This window comes from Cryptomeria japonica, chromosome 1, assembly GCF_030272615.1.
Source record: "Cryptomeria japonica chromosome 1, Sugi_1.0, whole genome shotgun sequence".
Classification (NCBI taxonomy): Eukaryota; Viridiplantae; Streptophyta; class Pinopsida; order Cupressales; family Cupressaceae; genus Cryptomeria; species Cryptomeria japonica.
The window spans coordinates 404,383,077-404,399,748 of NC_081405.1; the positions used below are offsets into that span (position 1 = coordinate 404,383,077).

Sequence of the window (16,672 nt, forward strand, 5' to 3'; positions counted from 1 at the left end):
TAAGGTGGTTGATGGTTTAGAGAGAGTATGAATGTGTAGAAGACTGAAGTAATGTTGGAATGCATTAGGAATGAGCTATCAAGGATCTAACCAAGCAATCTATGCTATTAGCTAGATTACTCACTTGTTGATTACTCACATCTTCGACAAGTCTGAAGCCCTTAACCGAGTAGGCCCAAAAGCCTTTTGTAAATCCTCTAACAAGGTGGTTCACATCTGTGGATCTAAAATCCTCTAGCAAGGTTGTCTTTAATCAGACTTATCTCCTAATAGAGATTGAGATTCCTAACAGGATTTGTTCTAGTAAAGAACATTGTATGACCTTAACCAGTCTGGTTCCTATTCTGTAGATAGTTACTTGTGAGTTCCATCTCACTGCGGTTTTTCCCATTTGGGTTTCCATGTCAAAATCTCTTGTGTTATGGTGTTTGTGCTTTTGTGGGTGAATGCATTATTTTCTATTTGGTTTTCATGTGTGCTAACTGGTTTGTCTGCTAAACTGTTCTACCAGTTTACTATTAGTCTAGCAAAGTGTTTAAGTACATAGATTTTTGGCATACTAATTCACCCCCCCCTCTTAGTATTCATCAATTGGTATCAGAGCCTACCTTTCTATAAGTTTAACCACTTGGAAAGAGATATGGGGGAATACACATTGAGGGAACTTACTCATTGGCTCACTCAGTCTGAGAAAGCCTATGATGATCTTATGGTCAAATATAAGGCATCTCAAGCAAAGAGGAAAGAACATGCTGAAAAGCTGATGGAGCTATCTAAAAATAGTTCTTCTGATGAAGCGGACATGGAAGCCTTGATTCAAGAAGTAGAAAAGTTGAATGTATCCAATTCCAACTTGAGAAAAGAATTGGAAGGATTGACTATTCGAATGTGCCAAGAGCTTGAGAACCGGAGGAAAGCTAAAGATCTGGTCAAAGAAAAAGATCATGAAAACTCCAGGCTAAAGCAAGAGATCAGTGTCCTAACTGCTCAACTCCATGCGAGCAAAGTGGAAAAGGAAGACATGCAAGGACAACTAAACATTTCCATCTCTAAAAATGAAAACCTAATGGAAACAAATGCTGCTATTTCCAAAGAACTCTCCGAGTCAAAGGAAATACTTGCTAAGTTCAACAAGAGTACTGTTAAGCTAGAGGAAAAGCTTGAATCTACCAAACCTACCAATAATACTGATGGACTTGGTTATTCCAGTCATGAGGAAGGTGAGACCTCTAGTACAAATGTTGGAGCATTAAAGAAACAACCGACATCAAAGAATAAAGGTAAGCAAAAGTTTAAACCTGATTGCTTTAATTGTCTTAAAGAAGGACATGCTGCCAATGTGTGTAGGAGTAAGGCTTACAATAATTTTCCTTATTTTCTAAATGATAAGCCTAGATCCTATAAATTCAATGGTAACTGTTATGCATGCAACAAGTTTGAGCATAGAGCATCTGAATGCAGGTCTGTTATGAACAACACTAGAAGATATCCTTAGAGGACTCAAGGAGCTAGTCCTGAACCTTTTGTGAACTAGAATCACAACTGGTTTAATGCCTTCAATCATCAGTCAAGAAGTGGTGGCTATCAAGCGGCAACCGGATGGAGAGAAAACTATTTGATCTATCATGATCATGGTCACACTGCTGCAGCATGTAGGAGGAAGAATGGCAACATGAATAATGGACCTTGAAGAGCACCTGGAATGGTCTGCTATCATTGCAACAAACCGAGTCACATTGCCAGATTCTGCAGATCAAGAAAGAACATATCGGAAGACATACCAGTCACTCTAGAAGGAAAGATTGATATTGACACTATTCAAGCGGATATGAACAAAACCTAGAAGAAGAAACCAGTAGTGTTGCAAGAAGAATCGGTTTCTGCACCTAGTGTGGAAATATCGAAACTGGCAAACTAAGCATTAGAAAAGCTTAGGGGGAGAAAATGGTGAAACACTACGAACCCCTGGTTTACACCAGTAGAAGACCTTAACCAGGTATGTGATACCTGTCACTTGGAAAAAGATCAGAAATGGTAAGCAAGAAAATAAGGGTTTACGCCCTAATGGTGGAGCATTTATTATGGTAGGTGAGGAATATGTTTAAAAGGAATTTTCAAATCATTTCTCACTATCATTTTTCAAGCGAAGAAGTTTTTCAAGTGTAGAGTGAAGAAAAAGTGATTTGTGTTGCGATTCAAAGAAATCTCAAAACCCTGAAGAAGATTCAAAAGCAAATTTCAAACAGTCAAAAGAAGAACTCAAAGTGGTGATTCAGGAACTAATGAAGTAGAAGGCAAAGTGAAATTTGCGAGCTCTAAATTCCCAATTTTTGAAATGTACTTCTCGAGTTTTCTGTTTTGTCATGGCTTCCAAATCTCATGATAGTTCTAGTGCAACTATCGATTCTTTGGATTTCATTCAAAGAAAATCAAAATATAATGCCTTGTCTCAAGTACTAGTTGGGGTTATAGTAGAAGAAGGGATTTTAGATTTCATAGACTGCAAGATCAAAGACCTAGGGTCTCTTGTGATCCATTCTCAGCTAGCTCTATTTTGTGGGAAGGATAAAAAGATCAAACCGGAGTATAGCATCTTGGAGAAGAAAAAGCTTCACAATGTGGTTTACTTCCTAGAGGATTTCACAGATGACCACATTAGAATCATTCTAAGCAAAGTTCATGGTGACAAGATGTACCTAGAGTGGACGCATGATATCACACCACAAGCTATTCATGTCATCACTAGTTTTTGCAATACAGGGGAAGTTCCAGCCCTAAGGAAGGTCAGCAAGACTAAAATGTCCAAGCTCACCGGTTCAGTGAGCAACTCACATGGCATGACCATCAACTGAATCAAAGATGATCTAGTCAAGTATGCCTACATGGTGCTAGGCTACCAGACATTCTGCTGCAGCAGTAAATGCCACTTACTGGATGATCAAAGAAGATGCATCATTTGATCTATGCACCTGTATGCTATGACAACTTATGTTGAATCTTAAGTCAATCAAATAGGATAATGCACTAAGATTCAAGTTTGGACAACTACTGGTAGGGTTATTCTTCTACTTCCAAGGTTATTTCCTAGGAGTTGGAGATATTCAGTGGTATGCCAACCAACCGGTTACCAAGCAGATCAAAGAGAGCCTACAAGCAGTTGGAACTGGTTACCCTGATGTTCTAAACAAGTACTTTGATGAGTTCAGGCACAAGATGAGCCAAAGGATAAGGATATCCGGTGACATCATCAAGAAATATGAAGAGGATATCTGCTTTATCATCAATGTGGATGAATGCATAATGGAGGCCATTGAGCCCAGATAGGAAGAAGTAGAGCCTATGGGCTATGAGGTGATGTATTGTATATTGGATGGGTATGCTTCTACCCTAATTTCCTCACCCCTAGATCCCAAGGCAAAGAGAACTGGCACCTATCTGGAAAGGGTTGCATTGGTTGTAGAACCTCCTGAAAAGAAAGGAAAGGCAGTGCCTTCGGCATTGGCACTGGTTACTACAGCCAGTCCCAAAGTGACCAAGCGGTCACCTACAAAGAAGAAACCAGAAGCGGCACCTGCCAAAGTCTTCGAGAGAAAGAGGAAGACAAGGAATAACTCACTGGACTTAGAAGAAACTATGTTTGAGGAAAAACCTAAGAAGACAAGACAAGCAAAGAAAAAGACAAAGAATAAACCGGCATCATCGACACCGGTAAATATTGACATTTCTTCCTACAAACCTTTGACACATAGTCAAAGAACTATCAAAAATATTAGGAGAAAAGTGCTAAATGATTTGATTGATTGTTTTGATGATTTCAATGATGATGAAAAGGAAGTAGTTGAACAAGAAATCATTAAGTATGTATGTGTTAATGACCGATCGCCTTCAAAATTTGGATCTGAGACACTAGATTCTTTGTATAATTCCTTAGACAATAAATGGTGCATTTCCATAGAAAAGGAAAAGGAAATGAGAGAGAAAATTTTTGCTCAACATTTTCTTGATGTATCAAATTTAGAATTGTTTGAAGTTATGAATAAATACAAAGGCCTCTTCTTCATGAGAAGAAGAAGACTCCTGTTAATGGAAGGAAAGAGTCAAGAAGTGCTCAATAATACACATACTCTTGCTCTAGAAGCTCTTAAGATGCATCAAGTGGCTAAAGACAACAAGAAGGCTGAACAATAATCAGCAATAACAAAATTGGATGAAGTGTTTGATAATGAAGGAAACCCAGTTACTGAACCCATAGACACTATTGATGTTGATGCTCTGGATGTAGAGGATGTTGCTCAAGGTACACCATTAGAAGCAACAAAATTGGAGAAGTAGGTAGAATAGGTAGATAAGCAAAAGGAAGCAGAGGACAAAAAGGAGGAAGCAAAGAAGCAAGAAGAAAATAAGAAAGCAGAGGAGGATAAAGAAGAGGAGAAGAGAAAGGAAGCAGAGAAGGAGAAGAAGGATGAAGAGGAGAAGAAGAAAAAGGAAGAGGAGAAGAAGAAGAAGGATGAAGAAGAGAAGAGAAAGAAAGAAGAGGTAAAGAAGAAGGATGAAGAGGAGAAGAGGAAGAAGGAAGAGGAGAAGAAGCAGTAGGAAGAGGAGCAGAAGAAAAAGGATGAAGAATAAGAGAAGTAGAGGAAAGAAGAGGAAAAGAAAAAGACAGAAGAAGAAAAATTAAGAGCTACAGAGAAAGAAGAAGCAGCAAAAAGAACTCAGATGGAGACTCCAAAGGAAATCGGCTAACCTCGCCAGTCCTATTGACCTCCAGTCTACAAATGAATTGGAGTTGCTACAGAGCATCAGGGTTGCTCAAGAACGCCTTGAAGTGTTAAGGAGGAAGAAGGAGCAAGATGTGATCCAAGCTGCAGTGTGGACACTCTTACCAGTCTATTACCCGACACAAACCTCCCCAATACTGATTCATCTTTGGCACAATTGAAGCTCCTATGCATCGTAGTGGATGATTAGGTGCAAAGCCTAGAAGAGGTAGCAGAGGCAAATGCCAAGAAAGAGCATCAAAAGGCTCTCAACATTGCCCTAGTAAAGAAGCTTAATGAGCTCCGATGCGAACTACAAAAAGCACAAAAAGATATAAGGAATGCTCTGGATGAGGGGAATCTACTACTGAGTAAGATTTGCCAACCCCATCTCTTCTTTGATTATGTGCTTGTACAGAAGCAAAAGCTACAAACTGACTTGCAGCTATATATGAGCACCTTCAAGCCACCGTATGACTCTTTTATAGCTTATGGGCAAACTCTTCACCAGTTTCATATCTAGTCTACCAAAATAGAGTTGGAAATCAGCAACCGGACTCGAGATTTGTAGGAACTCCAACTGGTTCTACTCCCATGCCTGCAGATACTTCAGAAATGTTATCTAAATCTGGATGCCTTAACGGTGACTCAAGAGATGAGCACAATAGACACCATGGAAGAACAGGTCTCCCAGATGTAGACAGAGAAAGAAGTGGCTAGCTCCCTACTTGAGTCCTGGTCCTTATCTATGAAACAATTTTTGCAGGACTTCAAATCAATTTTTGACAAGTTTTATTCTTTATCATCATAAACTCTTATTCTTTTAATACTAATGAAATAGGGGTTGGTCTACAATATTATTTTTGTCATTGTTGGCAAAGGGGAAGAAATATAAATTTTGAATGTTTTGATGTATACTTTCCTATTATTTTTGTTAAGTAGTATACATTGTATTTTCTACAAAAGGGATAGTGTATATGCTTCGGGGGAGTAATTTTGATAATAGCATATTTTTGTTGTAAAACACTTAGATGTCAAAATTTCCTAAGTGTTTCCATCAATGCCAAAGGGGGAGATTGTTGGCATTTTTTATGATTATGATGTGATTGTCATTGATGGACACACACTTGCATTGAGATCACTTTTGTATGTATTAGTTAAAGCTCAGCCGGTACTTGTTCCAACCTAGTCCTTAGACTATTGGTGTTTTGTAGAAAGTGATTACCAATCTGAAGTGATATGTAGACCCCAAGTGGTTCGATTATCTCAAGCAGTACGAAGGATCAAAGCGGCAGAACACATATTTCCCAGTCTTCATTTATTTCAAACTGGCAAACGATTTTTTGTATGAACTGGTAATACTCTGTGATGAGTTACCAACCGGCATTTTGTGATGAGTTACCATCCACTGATTGTTTTATGGTACCAACACTTCAACGGTGCTTTTTGTGTCATGTTACAGAATATGTCTAGATGCATTAAACCTAGGAAATTGTATTGTAATCATATTGGACTGACATGAAATCAGATTCCTTTAAAAGGACATCATGTCTAGGGTTTTAGGTTGTTGCTAGGGTTTAAGGTGGTTGATGGTTTAGAGAGAGTATGAATGTGTAGAAGATGGAAGTAATGCTGGAATGCATTAGGAATGACCTATCAAGGATCTAACCAAGCAATCTGTGCTAATAGCTAGACCACTCACTTGTTGATTACTCACATCTTCGACAAGTTTGAAGCCCTTAACCGGGTAGGCCCAAAAGCCTTTTGTAAATCCTCTAAAAAGGTGGTTCACATCTGTGGATCTAAAATCCTCTAGCAAGGTAGTCTTTAAATGTACTTATCTCCTAACAGAGATTGAGATTCCTAACAGGATCTGTTCTGGTAAAGAACATTGTATGACCTTAACCGGTCTAGTTCATATTCTGCAGATAGTTACTTGTGAGTTCCATCTCACCATGGTTTTTCCCATTTGGGTTTCCACGTCAAAATCTCTTATGTTATGGTATTTGTGCTTCTATGGGTGAATGCATTATTTTCTATTTGGTTTGCATGTGTGCTAACCGGTTTGGCTACTAAACTGTTTTACCGGTTTACTATTAGTCTAGCAAAGTGTTTAAGTACATGGATTTTTGGCATACTAATTCACCCCCCCTCTTAGTATTCATCAAATAATAATATGTTTGTCTTATCTTAGGTAGGGAATGTATGTTCTTTATGATTGGTTTCATTTCAAGCAAATGAATTAAATTCTATCTTAAAATATTGCAATATATTTGTGAGGAAGTGTGAGGAAATGGGAGGTAGTTTCAGTTAATTATTGAATGCAAGCCATAGAATATTTGATAGATGGTTCTAGCATTGATTTAACACCTTGTTGCTCATCATTGACTTGTATTTTGACTCTTTTTTCCATTGGATAGGCATTGATCATAACTTCATGTTTAGGATCATTCTTATTTCACCTTTTATATTTCTGAAATAGGAGTAATTTTAGTTTAGAAACTAGTCTCAATGTATGCATGAATGATATAAACTAAGGTTGTAGCCATAACTAGTGTTGGTTCCCAAAACCACAGATTGGAAAACCAAAAGACTTGCCAAATCCTCAAGTAGTCCAACTAGCCTTGGCCAACGAACAAGGATGGTCAAAGACCAAATCTCTCTACGCTTTAGGCTCCACTGAACCTAGGTGGGTGTGCCTCTTCCTCTCAAGAAAAAAAGAGGTTATTTAGAGTGGATTTAAACCTTTTATAAAGTTTACACAACTGGCAAATTATTGTTCTGCAACTATGCTTTATTATGTGTTTTAACTGAATGCTTTGAAAAGAAGTGATTATGAATGTATATTGAAAATGAAATTGCTTTCAGGATTTAAATGAAATCTGCATAGATCATTTCATATAGGATTTGGGAAGAACATTTCTCTATCAAGGACCTTGAATGCATATAGATCAAAACCTTAAAAGATCAATAACATACTAGTGCCTCTATCTAAGGATATATATGACACTTTGTGGACAGAATATCTTATCAACTCAAGAGACAATTTTTCATCAACTATAAAGGTTTAGTATGCATTACACAAACAATAGGAACTCAATCTTTCACTTAATGTAATGAAATTTGATTCACATCATAGCAAATCTATAAACAGATTTATCAATAGGACAAAGATAATCATCAACACAAAAGTGTACACAATATTTGGAAAAAGAAACAGCGAACCTTGTATATTAATCTTCAGGAAATAATTGCATACATAAGCTACAGTTGCAGATACTCCATTACAAATTGCTTCCACAAAATGATACTTCTTCTTCCTATAGACTTCTCTAATACAAAATCATATTCAATCCTTGCAGCAGTATCTTGTTCTTATGACCCCTCCCCTTTTTTTTACATAAAAAATGACTCCCTATAAGTATGTGAATCAAAAGACATATATGAAAGGACACACCCTTTCATACATAGAAGGGAGTTACAGACAGTTTCCTTCCAAAGAACACACCCTTTGGTTTAATAAATAATTATATATGAGAACCCTAAAAATACTAAATGATGCTTTAATAATGTGTCTTTTATTCTCCGCCTTGATTAAAATTCCTTAGTAAGTATTCATTATCTTCTCATTATTTTATGCACACCAGATAAGCCAATCAAATTCCTTGATTTGAAAATTAAACATATTCCATCTTAGATTTTAGTTTGAAAATACTTGTTTACAATAATTCATTAAAACCAAAGTATTTCCCTTTAACAATATTTTGCAAACATAGCATCCGTTCATATAAAATAATACCTTACTCTAAAATATGTATTCAAGGCACTTTATTTAGGATAAATACACATAAAATTCATCTTTAATGCACTTTCAAATAATAACGTAAAGCAGAGAATATACTTCCCTTTTATTATTTTTAGGAATAAGTATTCTAGCCATATTTCCCCCTTGTAGTTTGAGCTATACATTTAATTTTAATTTTTTATTCTGCACCCCGCCACGTGTCTACTTTTGGTTCATTCGAGGATCACCCTTTGTCTTTCGTCCAAACTTCCTCCTTCAGCGAACTGCTTGCGTGTTTTATCGATTATGTAGCTTCATTGATACCTTTTGTTTTTTCGATGGAACTAATGCTTTCGGTGAATCTATTTTGAGTTTCATCGCGGCCAAGGTTTGTTAGATAAGCTCAGCACTACTAGACTATTTCACTTCAACCGTTTTCCTTAACCACCTCATTCTACTACCTACCACTAGTGGTTAGTCACCAAGTCGCAATGGGTAACTGACAAACAATTTCCCATCGCGGTATAGCGACAAACGTTAGATCTCTTTCAACCTGCTCTCCCCTTATCTCTTTGTCCAGCTTCCTTAATCTTCTTGTCCTTTTCCTGATCTACCTCCCTCTATGCTCTACCACATGGCACATCTTGATTCACTTGCAGATCCATTGGGATGACACCTCATCTTCCACCTTGCCAGTCACTATGTCACAGGGGATATAGGTCATGCAACTTCCTATCACGGTATAGCGACTGCCATTGGACCTTTCTTGATCATCATTGGATCTTTCTAATCTGCTCGCTTGTTAACTTCCCCTTTTCCACAGGTGTTTTATCACCAAGTTGTAGGGATAAACCAATGTGCATATCTATCTTGCAGTATAGCAATGACTGTCAGATCTTTTGCAATCACTGTCCGATCTTTCTGACTTGCTCGATCTATAAACTTTATCCTTGCCATCCTATTGTAAAACTTTGGTTGCCTCGAGATGCATGTCAGCATGCATGGGCTCCATTGTATTTAGCCAAGCCTTCTTCACACCCAAATCCATTTTTCTTTCGACAGTTGTAATTCAAATCGCCTTGGATTTAAATGTTAAATGAGTCTATCCCACAAACAATGTGGGATAAAGGCTTTCCCTCTCCTAGTGTAGCACACTTGAAAGTTTCCAAAGCCTTTACCACCATTCTATATGCGTAGGTTTGGGAGTCCTAGTGATGCCAGTTAATCTTTGGACAACTCCATTTTATTCAATATGCTCCTGCATATAAAACACCCGCAGTAAATGCTCGAGTGATAAGAAAAAGGGCATCTATAGATAGCACAAAGTATTTTATAAAAATATGTGCTAACAGTGGCTCTTTCTAGGGATGTATGTTCTTTTTAAGGACATAGCAAGATCCTAGTTATCTCTGGAAAGCAAACCAAAATGAAAATTGAAAACACATACAAAAAATGAAAGGAAAACTACACTACTATCATACAGGAAATACTCCCTGGTCATCAAGAGAAGAAATGCTTGAGGTATTGAGCATGGACTAGGAATTCCAGCACTTTACCATCGATATCCTGCAAGTAATATGATCTTTCTCTACTTTTTTCAAAGATGATATAAGGTCCTAGCCAAAGTGCATCAAATTTTCCATGTTTTCCTTTGTCTTGGTCTTTGGCATTCTATCAAAGTACCCATTCTCCCTCCTCAAAAGCTTTATCACAAGCCCTTTTATCATGTAAAGCCTTAACCATTTGTTGCCTCTGAATGTTTCTTTCCTGAGCCTCTCTTCTACATTCATCCAACTCAACCAATGCCATAAATTTGTCCTCCATAAAGTTCACCTCTTCTGAAAACTCTTTTGTCACAAATTTATAAACTGGGATCAAATTACTCAAGGGTAATCTTGCTTCTTTTCCATATACAAGCTCATATGGAGAAAATCCTATGGACTTCTTGATTGTCACTCTATCAGCCCATACTGCTAATATCAACTTTGAATGCCAAGCTCTTTTATTATCACCCAACATCCTTTTGATAATCTTCAACAAGTTTTTATTGTTGGATTATGCTTTTCCATTTCCTTGGGGATGGTAAGGTGATGAATAGGACAAAGTGATGTCATAGTTTTCATAGAAATCAGAGAACTCATCGGATCTAAAACACATCCCATTATCTACCACAATTTTCTGAGGTACCCCAAATCTAGTAAGAATGTTTTCCAAAAGAAACTTTATCATGACTTAGTTGGTAGCCTGTCTTGTGGGAATGACTTCAACCCACTTAGTAAAATAATCAGTAGCCACCAAAATCCATTTATGCGCACCACTAGATTTATTTTCTATTTCCCCTATGAAGTCAATACCCCACATCTGGAATGGCTCCTTTATATACATGGGTTTGAGAGGAATAGCTCCATTATACTTAAGCTTCCCTGAAAATTTTTGGCATGCTTCACATTTTCTGATATAAGCATGACAATCTTTGAAAATTTGGGGCCAATAATAACCAGCATTAAGAATTTTATGAGCAGTTGTTTTGGTTGAGAAATGGCCTCCATATACACCTTCATGTAAGTCTCTCAAAATAGCAGATGCTTGACACTCATCTAGACACAATAAAAGAATACCATCTCTATTTTTCCAGTATAGATCTCCATTAAGTAACACATACTTAGATGTTTGAAGTTTAAAAGTTCTCTTCTGACTATCATTTAAACTATCCAGAAATTTTATATATGTTAAGTAATATACAATATTTATATACCAAGGACATCCTTAATGCTAATTTGTACATCTTCCAACTCTACTTGATTTACTTGTGCTACTTCAAAATTGGATTCTACCATTAACTTTGCCAAACCCTGAACCCTTACCAACTTTGTGATTTGTAGATCAATATTAAATTCTTGGATCTTATTTGTCCATCTGCATCTCCTTCCAGTAGTTTCTGATTGTTTGAAGATGTCTTTAACAATAGCATTTGGCACATATGCAATGACAGTGGCACCAACCAAATAGGGTCTAAAAGATTTTATAGCTTTTTTCGTTCAAATCATAGTTCAATTCAGATGCTTGTAAGGTTTTGCTAAAAAATGCCACTGGTTGTTCATGGCCCTCATCATTCTTTTGTAACATGACAACAACAATGGTATGGAATGAAGCAAATGAAAACACTTGGAAGGGTTTAGAGAAATCAGGTGATTTTAATACGGGGGCTTCCTTGATGGCTCTTTTGATATTTACAGAAGCTTCAAGAGCTTCATTAGTCCATTTTATTTCAGCACCCCTTTTCAACATTTTAGCAATAGGCTTTATGATTTCAGAGAAGTTTGAAACAAATCTTCTTACAAAGTTAATTTGACCGAAAAAAGATTGAATTGCTTTAACTATTTTTGGGATTTGAATTTTATCAATAGCAGCAATCCTTTCTGGACCGATTCTCACATCATCTTTTGAAACAATATGACCTAACAACTTTCCTTCAGTAACCCCAAAATGATATTTTTTAGGATTCAAAGATATGCCATATTCTAATGCTCTAATAAAAAAAATTCTAAGTCATTACAATGATCTTCTGCATTTTTTAGAATAAGCAGTCATATCGTCTTGGTACACTACTAAAATATGATCAATTAACCATTCAAAGGCTACATCCATAGCCCTCTAGAATGTAGCTCCTGCATTTCTTAACCCAAAAGGAATCCTTGCATACACATAAGTGCCCCATGGTGTAGTAAAAGTTGTCTTGTATTTCTCTGACTCCTTGACCTTAACTTGGTTATATCCTAAAAACCCATCCATCATAGATAACAATTCATTTCCTATAACCTTTTGCAACAGAGCTTCCATGTTAGGCAAAGCATAGTTATCCTTCAAAGATGAAACACTTAGCTTTTTGAAATCTACACATAACATAATATCACCATTTTTCTTTCATACTGGTACTAAGTTTGACACCCATGTTGAATTCCTTATAGGCTCAATAATCCCTGTATTTCTCATTTTCATTAACTCCTCCTTCATCTTAGGAGCCAAGATAGGGTTTATAGGCCTTTGTTTTTGCCTGAAGGGTTTAGCATCCAGTTTTAATGGTACCTCATGCTAAAAAAGGTCTTCTTTGTATGCTTTAAGGTCATCATATGACCAGGCAAAGACATTCCTATACTTCCTCAATAAATTTATCAATGTTGTTCTAATATTTGGTGTAAGCTTTTTTCCAATATACACTTCTCTTGGATTGCTCTCACTTCCCAAGTTTAATTTTTCAACACCTTCACACCCTCCTGAAGTAGGTCTAAAACTAGTCATGTCTTTATCATCAAACATTCTTTCTAGCTCTACCAATCCCTTTGGGATTTTATTTGTCTTTAGCTGCAACACCTCCTGCCCAAGCACTGTTTATGTGTCATCCTTGTCTTCTACAAGTCTATTCCAATCAATCTACTGGTCTGCATACTGATCTTCACAAAAGAGAAATCTTAGCAGATCCCTGTCATCATCAAATACTTGCCAACTCTTAACATTATCAAGAACAAATGGTCTTGTTTTAATTTCAACTTGTGTAATATCATCAAAAGGGATATCATTATGTTTAACTGTCAGGTTATCCATAAAGTTCGCCAAAATATTATTGGACCTTTTAAGTCCAATTAATGGAAAAAGATCAAAAAATTCAATTTAATCCCAAACCTCATTCCTATAACTTCTTAATTTTGTATTTTTTGCAGCAAATTTGCCTCTAACTTGTGAAACAACTAATTCTGAATCACCATAAACTGTTAGTAACTTAATGCCATGCCTGTTTGCTAATTTAAGTTGTAATAAGAGAGCTTCATATTCAGCAATACTATTAGTACATTCAAAAGCCAATGAGAAAGAGTATTTAAAAGATTTTCCATTAGGTGAAATAAATACAACTCCTGCTCCATTTCCATCCTTACTACAGGCACCATCAAAATATAATTTCCAAATTAAACTTTCATTGTGTTTAATAGCCTCCACAATTTTTTTAACTTCTAAAGGTTTAGAAATACTTACCTGAAAGTTGTCCATATCGGAATGGAAAAAGCAAGTTACTTGATCCAAATCCACTTCCTCTATGAGGTAGGGAGATCTTGGTTCTCTGTTGATTCTTACCTCTGCTCCTTTGATCGGGATGGTTGCATATGATAGATCTAAATGCACATATCCACCTACCAAGTTTGACCACTGTCTGGATAGTAGCATTCCATAGTTCATAGGCACTTGCACAACGGTTACTTTTGTTTTATAGGCAGTGTCTGGACAAGCTGGAAACCTGAACTCAATATATTTCATGATCCCGACCAATGGGACTAACCTAATATCCATTGCATAATATTTTCCATAAGGGATATCTACCTTCATTCCCATCTCTTTCATGATATCCTCTGGCATAATATTTATTGTTGCTTCTGAGTCTATCATGCAGTTTCTTACCATCTTATTGTTTATAAGCAGTGTTAAATAAAAAGGATCCACTTGTGTGAAGTTTTTCGTAATGGACGTGCCTAAATATACCATAGGAGGATCTTCTTTTGATTTTGGATTTTCTTTATTGGCATCACCCACATTTGATATGATTTTTAAAGTCTCATTCTTGTAATCTGGAAATTTCATTACTTCAAGAAAAGGCATAGAAATTTTTACCTGAGACAACACTTGAGACATAAAAGTTCCACAATTTGAAAGAGGCTTACTGATTTTTTTTTTCTCCATTGGCTTGACCAACTTTGGGGCATCAATCCACTTTGCTGGTTCACTTGGAGCTTCTTTTCCTTTCTTGGCATTTGCCTCCTTGTTCACATTTTGTTTTGAGACTTTTGTGAATATTCCTCCAGGCCTCCCCTGTTCAGGATTCATTGTTTTGTTTCTCAGCTAGTAATTACTCTTGGCCTGGGTAACAGTAGCCACTGTGCATTCTCTCTCCTCCTCTTTAGTCAAGTTTCTCAAAGAAGGCACTGCTTCCTCTTGAAACAATTTTCTCAAGGCAGGGATATCTTCATCATCATTAGAAAAAACCTGTTGTATGCTATACTACTGATGGTTTCTCATCATTTGCGCATCTGAATATTGCTCTTCCTCAGATGAATCCTCATCTCTACCCCACATAGAATCTAATGACAGAACATTAACTGCAGGCTCATATTCCTCTTCTTGATGTCATTCCTCCATCAAGCCTTGTGCAATCATACATTGATCTTCATCATGGGAAGATTGCAAACCTCACACCATGGGAAATCTCCCACAAAGTTATTTTCTCTCTTCAGTGTATCTAGAGTTTCTTTACTCAGATTTGGTTTTACTGGCTTCCCATCCTTCTAGTTGGTGTTTAAGGCATAGCATGGAGTATGGGCCTATTGAAATTCATTTGCCTATTATTTGTGTATGGTGGTTTTTCATTAAGATTTTGTTTACCCTTTAGGTCCTTAAGCATGTCCATGATCTGAGTAAGATCATCTTTCTTGGGAACCTTGGAATTGTACAACTTTGGATCATCTCTTTTAGCAACCTTCCTATTATTCTCAATAATAGAAACTGTCTTGAATGCTTGCTGTAAAGTATCAAGTCTATGAGACAAAATATCATAATGGGTTTTGCTGTCAAAAGCACTCAAATAAAAGTTAATTAGAAATGAATCAATAGGTCTGACATCTATGTGTATTCTATTTAATACTTTATTAAATCTTTTATTAAATTTAGCAACTGATTCATCTTGATTCTTCTTTATACTTGTTAATTAATGGGAAGCAAATGAATGATCATTATGATCTCCAAATTCTTCCAAGAATAGTGTTACAAATTCCTCCCAACTATTGATACATCCATCAGGAAGGATTCTATACCATTCTCCTACATCTTCTATCAAGGATTGAACAAACAATTTCATGAATATGTCCTCATGAGGTACCTCAAATTCTTCAATGATATTTTTCACATTAACTGCATGTTGTTTTGCTGAATCAATTCCATTTCCTGAGAATTTGGGGATTGTTGATCTTAAATCTTTAGTGATTTGATTTGGATAACCAACAATGCTAGTGAAATCCAATTGCCTATATCTTTCAATGCTCATAGGTCGTCTACCACCCTGATTGTTGCTTTGATTGTTAATATTTCCTCTGCTGAATCCACCATTTCTGCCATAATTACCATTGTTCCAATTGTTTCCACCACCATTAATATTATTGTTATTTCCATGATTACCTCCATTGCTATTATTGTTGTTTCTACCTCCACCATTACCATTTCCATAATCGCCATTGTTAATTCCATTATTTCTATTGTTTTGGTTGCTTCCCTATCTATTACTTCCTCTATTATCATTTATAATATTACCTTTGTTTGTGTTATTCCAACCTCCATCATTCTCCTCATTTCCATTTCTTCCTCCATTATCTTGGTTGTTTCTATTCCTTTCTTCATTTTGATCCTTATGTACATCCCCCCATCTCCTGCTTCCATTTAATAATGGGTTATCAAAGGTTCTAAAAGGTTGCTCCATTTTTCTCATATGAGGGGGACTATATTTTGTTGTTGCCCTACTTCCCTCATCTTTACTTTTGTTTTCTATCACTCCTGATCTAGGGGTTTTAATTTCATCCCTTTGTATTTCTAATCTTTGCAATACCCAATCTGGTTGTCTGCTAAAAGCTCTTACTGTTTTGGCTTCATCTCCATTCAAGTATACTAGTTTAAGTATGATTTCACCCAATTGCTTGTCCTCCTCAGTCAAGATTTCATCATGGCCATCATTATTATCTTTTGCATTTAAGCCATAAAATGGATTTTCCTCCAGATTTTCAAACTTATCACTAGATGAAGAACCATCCTCTCTGCTAGGAAAATTTTTATAACCCCGGGATGCCATACTTGTTGTTGATTTCTTTTCTTTACACCTTTTCTTAGGACTCAACTCAACAAGATTATCCTTCTCTTTATGCAAAGACCTTCTCCCCTGCATCACTTTTATTGATAAATGTCTAGGGGTTTCTCTTATTTTCTCAAAGTACCAGCTATTATTCATGTATTGAAATGTAGAGTCACCACCTCCTAAGAGGAAAATATTACCAGCTTAACTGATTTTCTAGGATCCTCCCTCTAGTAGAGTCTAAAACAAACT

General features: G+C 36.5%; 1 protein-coding gene across 1 annotated transcript; it reads right to left on the reverse strand.

Moving 5' to 3' along the window:
- Window positions 1-15,289: 15,289 nt before the first annotated feature.
- Window positions 15,290-16,420, reverse strand: LOC131857519 (uncharacterized). The gene is made up of 2 exons (XM_059210183.1): window positions 15,889-16,420; window positions 15,290-15,783 (listed from the first exon to the last, which is right to left on the reverse strand). The coding sequence occupies exons 1-2, from the start codon at window positions 16,418-16,420 to the stop codon at window positions 15,290-15,292; spliced, it is 1,026 nt and encodes a 341-aa protein (XP_059066166.1).
- Between the last annotated feature and the right edge of the window lie 252 nt (window positions 16,421-16,672).